Source organism: Hemicordylus capensis, chromosome 3, assembly GCF_027244095.1.
Source record: "Hemicordylus capensis ecotype Gifberg chromosome 3, rHemCap1.1.pri, whole genome shotgun sequence".
NCBI lineage: Eukaryota > Metazoa > Chordata > Lepidosauria > Squamata > Cordylidae > Hemicordylus > Hemicordylus capensis.
In genome coordinates, this window is record NC_069659.1 from 2,423,204 (window position 1) to 2,442,394 (window position 19,191).

At 50.3% G+C, this 19,191-nt stretch overlaps 1 protein-coding gene across 3 annotated transcripts in view; it reads left to right on the forward strand.

Annotated features, from left to right (window-relative positions):
* Positions 1-19,191, forward strand: part of CLPB (caseinolytic mitochondrial matrix peptidase chaperone subunit B) — a 115,347-nt gene that overhangs the window by 40,375 nt on the left and 55,781 nt on the right. For all 3 annotated transcript variants that reach the window (XM_053307865.1, XM_053307863.1, XM_053307864.1), the window contains 2 exons: positions 564-667; positions 5,862-5,990. In XM_053307865.1, the coding sequence (XP_053163840.1) occupies positions 564-667; positions 5,862-5,990 (233 nt within the window). The remainder of the gene's footprint in view (positions 1-563; positions 668-5,861; positions 5,991-19,191) is intronic.

Below are 19,191 nucleotides of genomic sequence, written 5' to 3' on the forward strand. Positions count from 1 at the left end.
CTTTTGCCCCGCCTTCCCTAAGCAAGATCTGAATCCATCTCGCATCCTGAGCACTTTTTCTACCCCCACTAATGCGGAGGACTCTTGGTTGAAATGAAGAGCAGTGGCAACTTTCTTGAACCTGTCGGCTTGTCTCCTGGAGATTTTGCTGTGCAAAGGATACAGTTTTTCATTCCCCTTTGTCTGAGCTGCTGCTGCTGCTGCTGCTGCTGCTTGGTCGTCGTTGTCATCTTATGCTGATTTTTAACAAAAAGAGTTCTCGGTGTGGTTTACATAGCAAATAAAACAAAATTATGGTTCCCTCCCTGTCCCTGCTGAGGGATCGCAGTCCAAAGAGAAACACACCAGAGACGCCAGCAAGCAGCCCTGGAAGGAAGTGCTCCTTTCCCCGGAGGTGCCTCTTGGCCCAGTTCGCAGGCAAGGTGAACTTAGTATCACTTTGCAAAGCCAGACATGCCCCCCTTCGCCCTGCGCTTTCCCGTGTCCCTGTTTCCTTTCCCAACTTCTGCAAAGGGCCTCCAGGGACTGACACATCATCTCTTTCCATTGTTCTTTTTCCACAGTGTGGTAAAGATCCTGCTCACAGCTGGTGCTGACCCAAACCTGGGCGATGAGTTCAGCAGCGTCTATGAAACCGCCAAAGAGAAAGGGCTCCATTCCCTAGAAGGTAATGAGGAGTCATTGCTGCCATTTTTCTGCCATGATGCCTGGAGCAGCGCTTGCTTTGGGCTCTCCCCTCATCCCTTAAAAGACCTCACTGGATTCTGGAAAGGGACTCTGCCTTCATAACTAACCTGCAGTTAAGATCATTTGTTTAAATTTCAGCCTTTTCTGGAGCCTGTGGGAGTCACTTAGGGCAAAGCCTTTTCTTACATTATCTCTGTATTTGTTTTGCAAGCTCAAGCAGAGCACAGGGTCGAGATCCTGCAAGTGAAGACCCAGAACACCTTGAAGATAAGGCTTTGGGTCTCCCACGGGTAATCTAACTGCAAGAGAGCTACTCTGCTTGGGTATTTTTCTGGCTGGCTGGCTGGCTTCCTTGCTTGTAGATGCACATGTCGCTGCTCAGTTGGTGGTTGCCCATGGCTGGCTGGCCTCATCCAGACCTCCAGAAAAACCATTGAGGGCTGTTGCTGATGAGGTGTGCCTTTTGCATTCCCAGAAAGGAGTGGGGAAGGAGGGCTCCCCCTGCTTGCCTGGCTGAAATCTCTGGCTGCCAAAGACCTGAAGCTGCTGAGTGGTCACTGGCCCCCACCCCATGAGGCAGAGCGGGGCCGGGAGAGCCAGTGGAGCCACCACCAACTCTTATTTTAAGAGACAGGCTCTATTCTTCCTGGGCTCCTCCAGTATTTTTATGGAAACCTTCATGCATACAATGTCATACTTATAAGACTTGATCATCTTAGGTCTAGCAAAATCTGCCAAGGAGCTAGGATCCTGGATGGAACTCTGTTTTCATCTAGCAGCTGAGGTTTTGCAAAGTACTTTGCTTTACTCTTAATGTTTTCAGTCCTCTGAAGCTGACCTGAGTTGCCAAGAGGATTTGTTGAGGACATGCAGCGAAAGGGAAAAGGCAAGGTCAGGAGATCAGATGTCAAAGCAAAGAGCTGGAGAAGAAACTTCCTGAGAGCTGGCAGGGCTCAGCACTGCACAGACCTGCTTGTGCAGCAGGCCCCTCCGTGGTACTGAATGCAAATCCAGGCTGCTGCTGCTGCTAATAATAATAATAATAATAAAAATAATAATAATAAACTTTTTTTGTTAGCCACCCCATAACAAATTGTTTTCTGGGCGGCTCACAACGTTCAATAAAAACACACAAAACAGATCAAATTACAACACACACAATTTTTTTAATCGATTTTAAAAAGCTTGAGTGAAAAGTCCTCACCTGGCGTTTAGACGCCTGGTGAATGTTAAACAACATTTTAAAAAATGGAATGCCAATACATAACGCATGTCGCTAGACTTTATTTAAGACAAAAATATATCAACCAATAAAGTTGATTTTTTCCATCTGCATCTTCTGCCCTCTCAACCAATATATGTATTACTCTTTGGCTGAGCAGGGGAAGACGGGAGCGGCTGGAGAGGAGGCAAATAAAGGCACTCAGAAGGAAGTTGCATTAAATTTTTTTTGGTTGACATGTTTTATTAAAAAGAATAAATTCAGTGGGGGTTTTTCGAGAAAAGAGAGAGAGAGAGAGATCATGTGTGCGAGAGAGAAAAACTGCCTTTGTTTTGCAGGGTTATTTTTAACGATTTGCATATTTTGTGTATAAATATTTTTTTTCATAAAAACATCCCAACTGGGGGAGCCATGCGCTGCGGCCTCCACCATGCAGGCCTCATGAAATATATTACAGACATTTATATGGATGGCAGGGAGGGGAGATGGAGAGCTGAACATTTCCAGGCTCCCCGTGATGGATGGCGGGCGAGGCTCCCCTTGACGCTTTATTGAGTTTCCGATGATTATCTCTCGTGGAGACATTTTTTACAGATGACGGCCGAGCTGTCATGGTGGACCATGGGGGGAAAGCAGCCCAACAATAATAACACTTTAATCTTTTTACTGCACTGCTCCCTAGTATCTCAGATTCATCTTCCCTGACATCAGCCACTTGATTATCCTGCTCCTCCCTGGATAGGCAAAGGAGGGAAATAAATAAATATACATATTCCCCCACCCCACCCCCTGTAGACACACACACACACACACACACACACACACACACAATATCCCTAGAACAGAAAGGAGGGTAGAGCCCCGAGCCCGTCACACTGATTGCTGCTTCTGTAGGTGTTGAGGTCCATTAGCAGTGATGCCAGCTGGGAAAGGGACTGGCTATTAATTGCAATATTTTAGATTTGGCTCACGCTGTAAACTTGCTTTTTTGGAATTCAGCGGTGGCGGTGGCAGCTCTGGGAAGGCGATGTTGCTGAGGAGCCAGCCCGGTTTCTTTTTTCTGCTCTTGCTAACAACTCTGTGCTCCAAAAGGAGTAGGGGCCAAGGTGGGGAGGGCACAGCTTTGGGGAATGTCACCACTACAAATTGTGTGACCCCCGTTGTAAACTGGAGTAGCTGTCATTGTTCCTGCAAGGACCCCGGGCGTTATATTTTTGTGAAAGATCCCGAGGAAGCTCTGCTGAAGATCCTCTCCCTTCTTGGAGAACTGCAGCTCTCAGAATTCACTCCGGGGGGCTTGGAAAAACAGCAGTCATGACAGCCCCACTGGCCTTAACTCCAGCTCCACCTTGTGCAAGGGATGGAGGGCTGGGGTGGGGGGAGGACTCCTGGGTCATGCTGGTCTTTGGAGAGCGTCTCAAGGGGCTGACAGAGGGGCCATGGCCATGCTCTGCATGTGGAAGGCAGCTAGTCTGGGGAAAGACAGGCTGAATTCCTGCACAGCCATTGCACTGGGCAGGACAGACCTTTGGTTTGACTCTCTCTTGAAGGAATCCTTGCATCACATCCTTTGGGGACAGGGAGCCATCTTATTTATTTATTATTTCTCTGTGTAAACCGCCCTGAGCCATTTTTGGAAGGGCGGTATAGAAATCAAATGAATGAATCCTTCTAGCTGGTTGCCGATTTGTTTCCAGGTGGAACATACAGTGCTGATGATTACCCATAAAGCCACCGCCTTGTTGTGAATTCTCAACAAAGGTTCTCAAAGTGGTTTACATAGAAAAATACATAAGATGGCTCCCTGTCCCCAAAGGGCTCACAATCTAATAGGAAATAAAAGGCAGATACCAGCAACAGCCACTAAAGGGATGGATAGGGCCAGTGGCTCTCCCCCTGCAAATAAGAGAATCACTACTTTGAAAGGTGCCTCTTTGCTCAGTTAGCAGGCTTGAGGGGCTTATTTTGGCCATGCTCCATGTCAGAGGCATTGAATAAGGGCCAGAGGGAGTGGGATGAGTTTTGTGGGGCAAGGAGTTGTCTCACCTGGGTGCCACTAGGCTGAAGAAGACCTCCTCACACATGCCTGCCAAGCATCCTTTAGACAAGAGAGGAACACACAGGAGAGCCTCCCCTGATAACCTCCGAAAGGGGAGGCAGTCCTTCCTTCAGGAACTTTGGGCTTTAAGGCCTTCACTGCCACAGGACATGGGGATGGCTACTTCCTTAGATGGTTTGGCCGCTTGGGACCTTAAGGGTTGCCTTTGCTCACTGGTATCTCCTACAGAGGTGCCTCTGCTGAGTGAGGTTCAGTGGTTGTCCACTAAGAGGCAGGGTCTTTTCGGTGGGGGTGCCAGACTTGTAGACTGTCCTCCCTGGAGAGATCTGTTGGGGCCCAGCCTGATCCACCCAATGGCCATATAGACATTCAGTACCTTGCATGGCCATTTGGAAAGAACCAGTGCATTTCAGGGGATCATGGTTATTGAAGTCCAGTGACATCTGGGGACCCAAGTTTGAGAACCTTTGTTCTAGAGCAAGGGCTCCCAACTTTGGGTCCACAGATGATGATGTCCTACAGTTCCCATCAGCTTTAGCCACAGTGGCTGGAGGGCACTGTAGTCCAACAGGATTCCAGAGCTGGGAACCCCTGTCCTGAAAGCATTCACACCATAGCCCAGCTGACCAGGCATTTGGAGGCGGTCACAGACTGGCTGAGACAAAATGGTCTACGGCTTAATCTGGATAAGACTGAAGTTCTGTGGTTGGGCCCGAAGAGGTCAGGGGAGAGTTCTCAATTACCGACCCTTGATAGTGCTTGTTTGATATCTCAGCCTACTGTGAAGAGCCTGGGCGCGATTCTTGATGCCTCTTTGAATATGGAGGCTCAGATCATGGAGGTCGCTCGAAAGGCCTTCTTTCAGTTACGCCAAATACGGCGGCTGGCCCCCTATCTGTTCCCTCCAGACTTGGCCACTGTGATCCATGTGACAGTCACTTCCAGGTTAGATGATTGTAACTCGCTTTATGTGGGGCTGCCACTGTGCCTAACTTGGAGATTGCAACTGGTGCCGAATGCAGCGGCCAGGGTCCTCACTAAGGCGCCTTGGCAAGCACATGGGACACCTTTGCTCTTTCAGCTGCACTGGTTGCTGGTTGAGGCCCGGGGTAGGTTTAAGGTATTAACTTTAACATTTAAAGCCCTACATGGTATGGGCCCTCCATGCCTCCAGGACCGCCTTGTTCGATATGTCCCTCGCTGGGTCCTGAGATCGGCCACAAGTAATACCTTGGTGATCCCAGGCCCGAGGGATATTAAACTGCAATCAACAAGAGCCGGGGCCTTCTCAGTGGTGGCCCCGGCTCTATGGGACGGTCTCCCGGATAATATCAGAGCTCTCCATGATATGTTGGCCTTCCGCAAGGCATGCAAGACTGAAATGTTCCGTCGGGTGCTCGGTCGCTGAGATAGGTGGTCGTAGAGTGAGCTTGTAATCCACGGTTACTATGTCATGTGGAATGAGTACTGTATGGGGCTGGGGTTATGACATCCATTATGTATTTTAAAGAATTGTGTTGCTGCATATGTTATTGTTTGTAAGCCGCCCTGAGTCCTATGGGAGTAGGGCGACATATAAATCTAAATAAATAAATAAATAACTGGTGGGCTGCCTCCTTTTCCATCCAGGAAGGGAGCTCTCCGCTTGCCTAGACAATTCGCTCCCAGAACCCCAGCCATCCTGGACGTGCACCCTTAGTCCTTGCCTCCTGCAGTTCCAGTAAGGTTGTGATCCACACTGTAAGAAGTCTGGAACCTTGACCTACTGGCAAAACTGATTGTCCCCACCCCCCCCGCCGCCAATCCCCCAGTGTCGTAGACATTGAGCTGGGGTTCCTAGCTAGGGTTGCCTCATCCCATGCTAACGACGGTCCCTGTGGTCTCCCCCAACAGTTCTGGTCACTCGGGAGGACGACTTCAACAGCCGCTTGAACAACCGGGCCAGTTTCAAGGGCTGCACAGCTCTGCATTACGCGGTGCTTGCGGATGATTACCCTTCGGTCAAGTTGCTTCTCGATGGAGGTGAGGAGAGAGCCACCACTGGGGGTGGGGTGGGGGGCTGGCCGGGAGGGAGGGGCAGTTCAGAGGTGGAAAGAGCCCACAAGCAGTGGAAGGAGAGCTGGTCTGGGGGTAGCAAGCATGGATGTCCCCTTTGCTGAGCAGGGTCCACCCTGGTTTGCATTTGAATGGGAGACGGCATGTGTGAGCACTGCAAGATCTTCCTCTTTTAGGGGATGGGGTGGCTCTGGGAAGGAGAGCAGCTGCCTGCTTGAATGCAGACAGTCCCTGGTCCCCTGGCGTCTCTGGGCAGGGCTGGGAGAGACTCCTGCTTGCACGAAATCTGCTGCCTGTCAATGTAGACAATACTGAGCTAGATGAACCAATGGTCCTGTGCGATATACGGCAGCTGCCTCTGTTCCTTAGTGCATGTTCTGATGGTGGCTACAGAATCTTAAGGCTGGGCGTTCAGGTTTTTAAAAAGCATGTTTATTGACTTCTTTTGCAGGGGGGCAGGGGAGAGAAAAACCACCCTTGGCGGGCGGGCTCTGAGTTGCATAAGCAAAACATTTAGCCGTTTGCAGGGTGGTACCTGATGTAGTCCTGGAGTGCTGCTGCTTCACTAAGAACAACCACAGGTCCTTCCCAGGGCTTAATGGCTCCGCCTCTCTGCTCCTCTCCCCCGCCCCCCCCCCCAGTTGAGGTGGTGGTTGTATTGATGTCGCACGAACAAGGTGATGTCGCCCTTTCCGAGAGAGCTTAGCACCCCCTTGGAGCACTGAACTGCTGAACGGCCACGAATATACACCACTTTTCAACAGTCCTAAAAAATGCAACAAAAAGAATAAATAAGACATTCCTCTCTCCCTAAAGGACTCTCAGTCTAAAAAGAAACATGTGAAAGACACCGACGACAGGCCCTGGAGGGGTGCTGTGCTGGGGTCGGAGTGGGCCAGGTGCTTGCCCCCACTAAAGATAAGAGCATCACCACTTGAAAAGGTGGCTCTTTGGTCAGTTGGCAGAGGTTGCTCTGGAGAATCGGGTGCAGAAGACAATTCCTGTCTCTGCAGCAACTTGATGCTGGGCTTCTCAAGTTTTCCCTCTTCCACCATGCTAAACATCCTCCTGGCAAAGAGCAGAGTGGCCAGATGAGGGGTCTTCCTTTCCTGGATGAGAGGCTGCTCCCCCAGCAGCACCTTAAGCCTCTTCTACCCCACTGCTCCAAGCAGCCAGGCTAGTGGCTGGCTGGTGAAGTCTTGTTACTTCCTTTGGAGCTGGGCGCCTCCATGTATCATTCCCCAGAAACGCACCCACAAACCCAGGGAAGCTTCAGGATGGGACCTGGCTCTCCTTCCCCGACTGCAGCAGGGCCCTGCGGTGCTTGAGAAGGCTGGCTGGAGCCCTAGCCAGCGTATTGGGGTGGTTGGAGGTGTGGAGCTCCGCTTGAGCAGTGACCATTGCAAGTGATGCCAGACACCCATGGCAAAACAAAATGGCAACTGGGGGGCTCTATGTTTATTTGGAGAAGCCTTTCTTCAAAGAAGTCCTGCCGAGATGGGTAGAACAGAAAGAAGACAAACTCTGGCAAAAGAAATGCAAGGAGGCAGTAATGGATGCAGAAAGAGAATTTGAGTACATAGCTAGAAGTGTCCAGGGGAATAGCAAAAACTTCTTTAAATATATCAGAAGCAGAAAACCAGCCAGGGAGGCGGTTGGCCCTTAAATGATGAGGGTGTGAAAGAGATTATTAAGGAAGAGAAGGAGATTGCAGAGAAGCTGAATGAGTTCTTTGCATCTGTCTTCACAGTGGAGGATACTGACCATATCCCCTTTCTGGAATTGAGCTTCTCAGGTTTAAAGGCTGAAGAACTGGGCCAATTTGAAGTGACAGAGAGGATGTTCTAAACTGTCTTGAAAAACTAAAATTTAAGAAATCACTAGGGCCAGATGGCATCCACCCAAGAGTTCTGAAGGAACTCAAATGTGAAACTGCTGATATCCTAGCAAAAATATGTAACTTGTTGCTCTGTACCAGAGGACTGGAAAATAGCCAATAAAACTGATTTTCAAGAAGGGATCCAGGAAACTACAGGCCAATTAGCTTAACTTCTGTGCTGAGTAAATTGATGGAAAGCATACAATTGTTAAACATACAGAAGAACGAGCCTTGCTGAAGGAGAATCAACATGGCTTCTGCAAGGGCAAGTCTTGCCTCACTAAACTTTTGGCGTTTTGGGAGTGTCAACAAGTGTCTGGATAAAGGTGACCCCGTTGACATAGTATACCTGGACTTCCAAAAAGCTTTCAACAGGGTTCCCCACCAAAGGCTCGTGAGAAAACCTAGCAGTCATGGGATAAGGGCACAGGTTCAATTGTGGATTAGTAACTGGTTGAACAAGAGGAAACAGAGGACTGGAATAAATGGACAGCTTTCACAATGGAGGAAAGTAGAAAGTGGGGTCCCCCAGGGATCAGTACTGGGCCCAGTGCTCTTGTTCATAAATGATCTAGAATTTGGGATAAGCAGCAAAGTGGCCAAATTTGCAGATGACACCCAACTATTTAGGATAGTGAAATCCAAAACAGATTGTGATGAGTTCCAAAAGGAGCTCTCCAAACTGGGTGAGTGGGCGACAAAATGGCAAATGCAGTGTAAGCAAGTGTGAGGTTATGCACACTGGGGCAAAAAAACCTCAACTTCACATATATGCTGATGGGGCTGAGCTGTCAGTGACTGATCAGGAGAGAGATCTTGGGATCATGATGGACAGCTCACTGAAAGTGGCATCTCAGTGTGTGGCACCTGTGAAAAAGGCCAATTCCATGCTAGGGATCATTAGGTAGGGTTGAAAATGAAAATTAGGAAGGGGATTGAAAATGAAAATACTATTATTATTATAATGCCCTTATACAAATCTATGGTGTGGCCACATTGGGAGTACTGCGTACAGTTCTGGTCACCATATCTTAAGAAGGACATTGCAGAATTGGAAAAGGTGCAGAAGAGGGCAACCCAGATGATCAGAGGGCTGGAGCACCTTCCTTATGAGGCATGGCTGCAAAATCTGAGGCTTTTTAGTTTGGAAAAGAAGCAACTACAGGGAAACACGATAGAGAGGTATAAAATTATGCATGGATTAGATAGAGTGGACAGAGAGATGTTTCTCCTTCTCTCACAACACTAGAACCAAGGGTCATCCCATGAAACTGATTGCCAGAAGGAAGTACTTCTTCACATAGTGCATAATTAATCTATGGAATTATTTGCCATGGGATGTGGTGATGGCCACTCACTTGGATGGCTTTAAAAGGGGCTTAGACAAATACATGGAGGACAGGTCTATCAATGGCTACTATTCTGGTGGCTGTGGGCCAGTCTCAGAGGCACGATGCCTCTGAATACCAGTTGCAAGGGAGCAACAGCAGGAGAGAGGGCATGCACAGACCTCTTGCCTGAGGGCTCCCCAGAGGCATCTGGTGGGCCGCTGTGTGAAACAGGATGCTGCACTGGATGGGCCTTGGGCCTGATCCAGCAGGGCTGTTCTTATATGCTTATGTTTCTTAGCTCAGCAGAGCTTAGATGGGCTTGTGTTAGGAGGATCACAGCCTCCCCTTCTGGGCTTCTGCAGCTTTCAGTGCCCAAGTTGACATTCTCATTGTCCGCTTTCCCAGTGAGGCTCCAGCCAGTGACTGTCCTTTGTCCTGGATCTGGACAGCCCCTCCTCTCCCTGCCCACGTGTGCAATGCCTTCCATGCATTCTTGCGATTTTGTTCTAAAGCTGAAATTGCGGACAGAAACGCCATGCCATCGGTCTCCGCAGCAATGGCTTGATTGCCTTTTAAAAGCCTGCTTGCCTCTGGCGCTTTTGTGGAGAGAATGTCACCATGTGCTGTGCCTTTGACATTCGAGAGCCGGACGCTTCCTCCTACCCGGAACAGGCGCCCTTTGCCCTCTCCTTTACATGGCTCCACACCTGCCCTTTGCTGGAGTGCCCTCCAGTCTGGCCTGGACTTCCCCCAGGGCTGCTCTGCCCTTGGGGCCAAAGCCATTAACCACCCTGCCAGGGGGTGGAGTTCCCTTTTCAGCCGTGTGCCTGTCCAGAGGCAGCCTCCACCTCACCCTGGAGCCCCTGGCGTTAGCCTTTGGAGGCCTCTCTGCTGAATCACTTGACCCTTCCTTGTGGTCAGTCGGTGCGTGCCCAGCAGACCGCGAGACTCTCTCTCTTGTGCTCCTCTGGGCCGCTCGGAGCCTCCTGACCTGAGCTGCGGGCTGGTGCTTCCTCCGCGGAGGCGCATTTCAGGGTTGGATCAGCCAATTGCATACAGAATCGATCCACAGGTTTTGTATCCTTTTGATTGGAAAGAGGAGCCTAGAGCGACCAACACGTGCAGGGTTTGGAGCGGGGCTTAATAACACAGCAAGTTGCCTTTTGAATGCGTCTGCTGAATATTGGAAGCATTGCCATGGTGTGGCTGGAGAGGTTTCTCCCCTTTGTGTCTCTGGGGCATTTCCGAGTCAAAGAGCCACAATCCTGGGAGCAGGAGTGGGAGTGAAAGTGTCCCTCCCTGTGACTTTTCACCTGGCGAAGTCTCCCTGGCCAGGCAGGCTGAGCAAGGCACGGCGTCTGACCTCGTGGTCTTGCTCCTGCATTCTGCTTCCGTAGCACCTTCCATTTGGCAGAGCGCTTTGCGGTCCTTGTCTTCACAGTTGTGGCTTGCCACTCTTCCTGTCCAGCCCACGCGATCCTTCACCAGTGCCCCTTTGTGCCTTGGGCTGAAGAGGCCCAGAGGTCGCCACGTCCATCCCCATCGAGAGAGCCAGCCTTCCTGACAGATGCCCCACTGCTTCTGACCCACGTGGAGTGAACGGAGCTGAAGGAGGCACACGGTGCCAGGCAGGGCTGCAGGGCAAGGAAGCGCCAGGCCCCGTGTTCTCTCTCACTGGTTCCACCTGCCTGCGGAATGGGTTTTGTTCTGGGCAGCAGTATCAAAGCCGTGTGTGTGCACACATGTATGTTCAGAGTGGGGCCTTCCTGACTCAACCTGAGCGTGAGCTAAAGTTGAGAGGACATTAAAACCAAAACCAACCCACCCTTTTGTGCATGCCCACACCTTAGAGGGAACACTGAAGGGGCACCTCTTCCTTCGGTATGGCCAATGCACAGCATCTGTGCCTAGCCTGCCGACATGGGCACTGGGGAGCATCCCGCGCCACTGGTGTGCATGGCCCCTGCCCCTCCACCCCTTCCCAGTGCACCAAGCTTAGCTTCGAAAGCTGCTCTGGGACACGTGGCCTGTGCTTGCTGGAAGGTGCCTTCAGTGCAGTTCTGTGGCCAGGCAGGCACCCTGGGTGGACTCTGCTCCGCTTACAAACAGCCCTGGAGAATGCTTTGGGGCAGAGGAGCAGGGAGAGGCTGATCAGGGAGACTGACTTAGCGGAGTCTGGAGTGCTGCTCAAGGGGTGCTCCACGCAAGCACCACCATCACGGCCACCCCATCCCAAAACCTCACCCTCAGGCCAGTGACATTTGCTCCGCCCCTCCGGCAGAGACCTGCGGCTCATCTCAGGAGCATCTGCTGAACCAGAAAGGCATTTGGAGCTCAGCTGGTCACAGGCCTCTTATGGGTCTCCAGGGGGAGGAGAGCTGGCCTCGAGGTAACAAGCATGAATTGTCCACTTTACCAAGCAGGGTCTGCCCTGGTTTGCATTTGCATGGGAGACTATATGTGAGCACTCCAAGATCTTCCCTTTAGGGGATGGGGCCGCTCTGGGAAAAGCACTTTCAGCATCTCCAAGACAGGGTTGAGAGACACTCCTGCCTGCAACCATGGAGAAGCCGCTGCCAGTCTGTGTAGACAATACTGAACTAGATGGACCAAGGGTCTGACTCGGTATATGGCAGCTTCCTAGGTTCCTATCCTTTTGGTCGAGTCCAGGTACCGAGGACAACCTTTTCTGCCTTGCCATCTACACTTCTGCCCCACCTGCCAGTGCATTGCTGGTTGCACTTCAGTCCCTGTGAAATCAATGGGGCGCCTGATTACTTAACATTCCCCTTCCTTGGGGCATTTGTTTTTAAACCCACTGCTCAGAGAAAGAGTTTAAACCCACTGCTGGCCAGTTTGTATCGAAGTCTCAACTGCTGAAACCATCGTCCCTAGGACCCTCAGTGCTGGCTGTTGGGCAGGATGCCCTCCATGCCGCTTGCACCCTTGGAGTCCTTTCTTCTCCAGGGAGGCCCTTGCAGGGCGTCTCCATGAATATGCTGCGTGTCCCTGATCCTGTGAGCTGTTGCACAAGGCAGAAAGTGGGCAAGATCCCTGGGCCTCAGCTCTTGCACGAGTGTCGTGGCATCATTTACATGCCAAAACTTATTATTTATTAGATTTATAATCTGCCTGATATGAAACACCTCTAGGCAGTTTTGCATAAAATTCAGGAATTTACCAAAAAATAAATAAATAAATCAACCATCAAAACAGTAAAAAGCAGTTAAAATGTTTAAAAACAATTCAAACAAAATTGTTTCAAGACAGTGGTTCCAAGATCAAGTCTTCAAGTTCCCTCAGGATCCAGTCTAATTATGTAGGTAGTGATTTCTGCCTGTGGATCATTGGATATGAAGTTCTGCACTTGACCCCCACCTCTTTCCGCAGCCTGCACAGTTACACGGTTTCTATCCTTTTAGGTGTCCCTTAAGGATTGAAGAGAAATGCACTCTGGGGAAGGTGCTCAGGTTCGGGTCCTTTCACTGGCTTGGTCGCATGATGTGGAGCTTTGGATGAGTCAGAGAGGGGCCTGTGATGGAGGCAGGCCAGAGGAATTCCTGCCAGTGCCGGCCGGAACAGGAAAGGGTGCGCCCTTGCTTCATTCCTCAGCTGCACCCCCCAAAACACGGCTATCAAAGGCCTAAGTGTGGGCTTCCCAGGTTCCTTCCCTAAACAGACCCCAGCGCCCCACTTGTTCCCATGCCCTTCTTGGCACAGGCCGCCCGAGAACGGAGACTTCCCCAGTGGGCTGGCCCTTCAGACTGGGGGGCCTCAGCGCAGGGCCCTCCATCCAGGGACTTAGCACTTCTTCTTCTTCTTCTGCGTAAAGTGCCCGCATCTCCTCTCCCTGCACCCCCTCTCCCTGCTCATATTTACAAGAGAATGTGATAAATTCTGTATTGATTCCTTCTGTTGCACTGTAAATTTTGCAAAAGATGATTAAATAGTGCAATAGAGGCTGCCAGCATCAGGGCTCAATATGTTGCGGGCCGGCGGTATCGACCCCCCGGATCTGAAGGCGGAGAGCTCCAACCTCGGCAGCCCCAGACCAATAATTAAGCTCCTGCGAGACCAGGATGTAAAAGCCAATCATGTCACGGCACCGAGGGCTCCAGCGTCCCGACACGGGGAGCGCAATAAGCGCCCGGCCAGCCGCAGGTTTATGGCTGTGTCGAAGCATTTAAGAATAGTTTCCCCACAGGGTGAAGGACAAATGGAGCCCTCACCAGTCTTTCTGGGCACAGAGGTTTTTGCACTGACACCACCATTTGTAAGGCATTTAATAGCACTATATAGGGGGATGTGGTGTGAGTGTGTGTGTGTGTGTGTGTGTGTGTGTGTGAGAGAGAGAGAGAGAGAGAGATGGGCAACAAGAGTATCCTGCTCTTTAGCTTGTGCTTACAGCCCCACACATAGGGCAAAAAGGTCTGGGGGGCACCTCAAAACACCATAATACATTCTTCCAGGAATTGTACCCTTTCAGACTTGGGAAGGGGGCTTCCTGTGTCTGTATGCTTTCTCACCTCAGAATTTTACTGTGCCTGGAAAGCTAGCTTAGGGCTAGCTTAGGTTCAGATCAAACCTTCCTCCCTGATGCTCTGTCTTTCCATATGCAGGGAGTTGCTGACATTAAAAGGCATTCAAAAACATTACCCCTTACCTGCAATCCAAAGTGGTATAATCCTAGGAGGAATGTACCATATGCTTCTCCCCCCACTTTTTAATTTTTTTTGCTTTTGCATATTTGAATAGATTTCAGGACTATTGTTACTACACTGCCGGTATGTCAAGAAGAATGGCTGTCATCAGGGATGAGGAGTTAGCTCCATCTGTGGTGCAATGGATTTTCTTTTGATCATAAATACCCCAGCTGGAAAATTCAGGAGCTTTGTAGATTCTGATTGTTTCCCCATCCCGGCACACAGGGGGCACCTCCATATTGGATGCTGCCACAGGACGTGGTGATGGCCAATCACCTGGATGACTTTCAAAGAGGATTAGACACATTTGTTGATTGTCTTATTACTTTCATTTCTATCCTGCCCTTCATCCTGGGACAAGGAGAAGGAGAAGAAACTAAAATTTTTCCCCCCTCCAACACTACCCAGTTTACAACCAACTAAAATGAAATTGGAAAAGAGCTACGCATTGGCCAAAAGCCTGAATAAAAAGGGCAGTCTTCAGTCTCCTTTGAAAGACTAGGAGCTTGAAGTTCTAACAGGACAGCAAGTTCTATAACTGGGGGCAAACACCGAGAAGGCCCTGTCCTGTGAACTCAGTGAAGAAGCTTCGGCCAATGTGGGCACACGGGCAGAGCCTTCCCAGCCAACATAACTAGGTGGGTAGAGTCTGCTGGGAACAGGTGGCCCTTGAGGTACCTGCTGGGGCCCAAGTCGTTATGGAGGAGAAAGAAGAGAGGTCCCTCAATGGCTATATTCCCCCTCTGTGTTTCTGGGGCAGGATGCCCCCCTGATGCTCGATCCTGGGCAGGAGCAGGGGAGGGGGTCTCCTTTTGTGATCTGCTTGGAGGCAGCTGGCTGTCCACTGGGGGAAGCAGCATGCTTGACTTGATGGACCTTGGATTTGATCAGCAGAGCTCTTCTCACCTCCTTGTGATTCGGCCACCTAGGACTTCAAAATGCTCTTTGGATCTTGATGGCTGTACCCTTCTGTGCTGTGGAGAGAGTTTCCTTCCTCCCAGCGTCTTCCATTGCTCAGCAGAAGACTTCAGGAACACTTTGGGGTGGCAAAGACAGGAGACGCAGCCTGAAACACACACACCCCCATCTTAAATTTCTGATTGAGGAAGGAGGAGTTCCACTCTCCTTGGCAGTGCCCACTCTTTCCCGGACTTCTTACTTCCAAGCAAGGGGGCTTCAGAAAAGCATCTGTTTTTCCTGTTCATCCGCAGGGCTGTTGGCCATAGAATTTTAAAGCTGGAAGGGACCTTGGAGGCCTTCGACCACCTCCCTTCTCAGAGCGAGAAACGGCCGCGGCATCTCTGGATCAAGTCAAGGAGCAAGAGTTGCGCTCAGGGTGTGCGAGGTGGTCGATCCGACTCCCATGCCTTGCCTTCTTTGTGGGCGGGGCTGCAGCTCAGGGGCAGAGTGTCTGCTTGGCATGCAGACCATTCCAGCATCGGTCCCTGGCAGCAGCCTCTCCCGGAAGGGCTAGGAGAGACCCCAAGCTTGGAGAGCCCCTGCCAGTCCGTGTAGAAGACAGTGCTGAGAGGGATGGACCAGTGGCTTGACGCGATAGAAGGCAGCTTCCGGTGTTTCCTTCCATTAGTTGTGTCAGCTAAATGAAGCCTCTGCATCAGAGACGGCATGCCAGGTGCTGGGGTGGGGTGGGGTGGGGGGAGCAGTGGGGCAGTGGGGCAGTGCAGGTTGCCATCCAAGCCGTGCTTGTGGACTTCCTTTGGTCTGGTGCTGCAGGCCTCTCCAGATCACCCTTGCTGGTGTTTCCAGGTTCCCTGCCAGCTCTGAGGGCACATCCTGGGTTGGATGAGTCTCCGGAGGCCCCCTGGGGATGGAAGTCCTCACTATCTCCCCTCTAGGAGGCCCAGTCCTGAGTTAATTTCACAGGCCTTCTCCCCCTCTACTTTTGCAGAAGGAATGGGGAATGGCCCCCTCGCCTCGTTCTTTCCTCCATGCCGAATACCACCGGAATTCTGTGGGTCCTGAAAGATGGTTCCAAAACCTGGCCGGAGGAGGTGAACATTACAGGCAGCGCAAGGCTCTTGGGAGCAGTTCCATGGGCCATTGGCAGTCTCTGCCGTCTGCAGCCCCAGGGCTGCCTCTGGGTGGTGCCCAAGTCCAGAAGGTGGGGACGCTGAGTCGGTTGGGGCTCCCCACCTTGGGAAGGCCTTGACATCCCGAGGGCAGGCAGAACTCGCAGAGGCGCTCTGGGCGAAATCCCCGTCCAAGCCAGGGCCGCGGTTTGTCCTTTGCAGGTTAAGAAACGGAAGCTTGAGGTGTGAGAGGAGCTGTGGTTTTAATTGGGGAAAGGCAGATTTCCACCAGTGGGTCTGTGTTTATTTTTGAGGCTGTTTTGGTTTGGCGTGTAGGGGCTGTAAATAAAATTTTCTTACAGTTACTGGTCTTTTTTCTTACAGTTACAGTTACATATTTTGTATGTTGGATTTTAAGCACTTTCACACCCCTTTCAAATCCTGAAAAAACACTGATGCTAGAGTTTCGATAATATGAAGTTGTGATAATGTTAAATGATATATTTATTTAAATATAGCCAATCATTTATTTGATCACCTTCAATGAGTTGACAGTACTAATGAAAGAACATAAACTTCTCTCAGAGCTGCCTAACCTCTGGCCATTAAAGTCCAGCTCAAATGAAGGAGAGATGATTCAGGTTCATAAAAGGTTTGTGTTCAGACTTTGGGAGGATTCCTTCTGATTCTTTCTCAAAGCTCACCTTTCCAAGAAGCTTTTGGCACAATTCCTCATTTCCCATCAAGTAACTGAGCTTAAGTACATGCAACCAGAGCAATTGCCAGCTTTTCCTGTTTTATATCCCTGCCTCCATTTCCTTCTCATCTTTTGTGGTCTTCCTTTTGAGCGTATCTGGACTGTAAGCTTCTTGGGGCAGGGACCTGTTCTCTCATTTTCCGTAAAGCACCCTGTACCTGGATGTCATTGTACAAATAATAGTGATTTGATGGAAGGGATTCTGCCATTGTGGGCTGTTGTAAGCAATACAATAAGACAAAGTAGTGTGAAGCAATTTCAACACTTTTGAAGTGCTATATTGCTGCTATTGGAACTATTACAATTCTGTAAGGCCTGTGCACTTGAATCTAGAATGTTAAAAGAACTAGCAAAATAGGTGTAGACAGAAAAGAAGACCTCAGACCTCTGGAGCTTGCTTTGGAGTGCCCAGTTCCCTTGTGAAAGCAAAGGTGCAAATGTTCCGGGAAGGGCTCTGCACCCACCGTCCTCAGTGGAGGTGGCGGCAGCAGCAGCAGCAGCAGCAGCACACGGGTGGGAGTGATTAGAGCCACGAGGCGTGAGCAGGGAGGAGGGCTGGCTTGAGCTCTGCATCGCAGAAAGCTCCCTGCCAAGTCTTTCTGCCGCCCCATATCGGAAGCCCATTTATTTTACTGGGGAAAAGGGTGATCATGTTAATTCAATCATGGCGAGGCTCGGGAGGACAGGAGTCTCTTTCTATTACTTTAACTAGCCATGTAGAGCAATAAGGATGTCAGGGCTTGTCAGGGATGATGGCTGATGACACGGCATCCTCCTCCCCTGCACGGCTACAAGGCCCGCTTCCTGCTGACAAAGGCTGGGCTGTTTTGGGGCGTGAAGCGAGCACTGCCAGAAAGGCAGCTGGTGTGGGATGCGGGTGTGTCTGTGCACACTGGGGGAGGTCGGCTCTGGCTCCTCGGAGGAGGACTCCTCGTGCCACCAGGTTCCTGCTTGTAACTTTTGCATGTGATGTCTGTTTTTGACATTCCATTTATCCAACAACCTTATGCACAAAAAGTGCTGCGTCCTTATTTTCAGAACTAGAGCTCGGGGGAGCAGAAGGTCATCTAGCTCCCCCAGGGCCGGATTCTGAGGCACTGAGGTCCTAAGCGATGTCAGGCTTAAAAGGCCCCGTGGCCTGACAGAATGGGCCGGAGGCCCCAGCCCAGCACGTCACTCACCCTTCGCCCCCGCCATGCCGCTCATGGTTATAGCAGCGCTCCGCTGAAGAGGCAAACGCTGCCTGTAAGCGTGATGGTGGGTCTTGGTCTAAACGGGCCCTGGTCGAATGAAATTTCACTGTCGCTGACTGTTATTTCTGCACAGATTTATAAACTCAGTATGATAAATGTGTGGCCACTTCTGTATATTTTTCTCTCATCGTAATGATAGTATGTGTGAGTCATTTCCCCCGCTTTCTCCTTTAATTTCCAACCAATTACGTAGAACTTGAAATTCAGGGGGGGAGTTTGGCGGCCCCTCTTAATGTGAGGCCCTAAGCTGTAGCTTACTTGTGTCTAAATCTGGCACAAGGCGGGTGATTAATCTGTCAACTCCACAAATGTGCCTACACCGTTCAGACTAGCTGTGCCACATGCCAGGCGCACTGGAAGAATTTTATTTATTTATTTATTTAGATTTCTACTTCCCTTCCAAAAATGGCTCAGGGCAGTTTACACAGAGAAAAAATAAATAAATCAGATGGCTCCCTGTCCCCAAAGGGCTCCCAATCTAAAAAGAAACCTAAGACAGACACCAGCAACCGTCACTGGAGGTCCTGTGCTGCTGGGGGTGGAGAGGGCCAGTTACTCTCCCCCTGCTCAATAAAGAGAATCACCACATTAAAAGGTGCCTCTTTGCCCAGGTAGCAGGGCTATTTAAGGGTGCCTGTTATCCCCAGCTGGTGAGGATGGCATATTGGTGTGGAGGATATGCATTGGCTCACTTGGTTGAGCACACAGAGCAGTATCTTCAGATAAATCAAGCAAATAAGCCAAGTTAATACTAGACAAATCCATGCACATATTATTAGGGTCACTATACTGCCCTTCCAAAAATGGCTCAGGGCGGTTTACACAGACAGATTAAAATTACAAATAAAACTAGATAACATTAAAACTAAATATCATGAAAAGCCAGGCTAAAAAGATGGGTCCTTAAGGCTCTCCGGAAGGCCTCCAAGGAAAATAATCCTCTCATATTCACAGCGAGTGCGTTCCACAATGCAGGGGCGACAACTGAGATGGCCCAATAAACAGATAAATAAGCAGATCAAACTGGTGGCACTCGAAGACGGACCCCTCCTGAGGCTCTTAATGAGCAGTGGGGAACTTGTAGAGAAAGGTGCTCTATCAGGTAGCCTGACCTAAGCCATTCAGGGCTTTAAAGGTAATCATCAACACTTTGTACTTTGCCCGGAAACGTATCGGCAGCCAGTGCAACTGTTTAAGAACAAGCATATTGTGGTC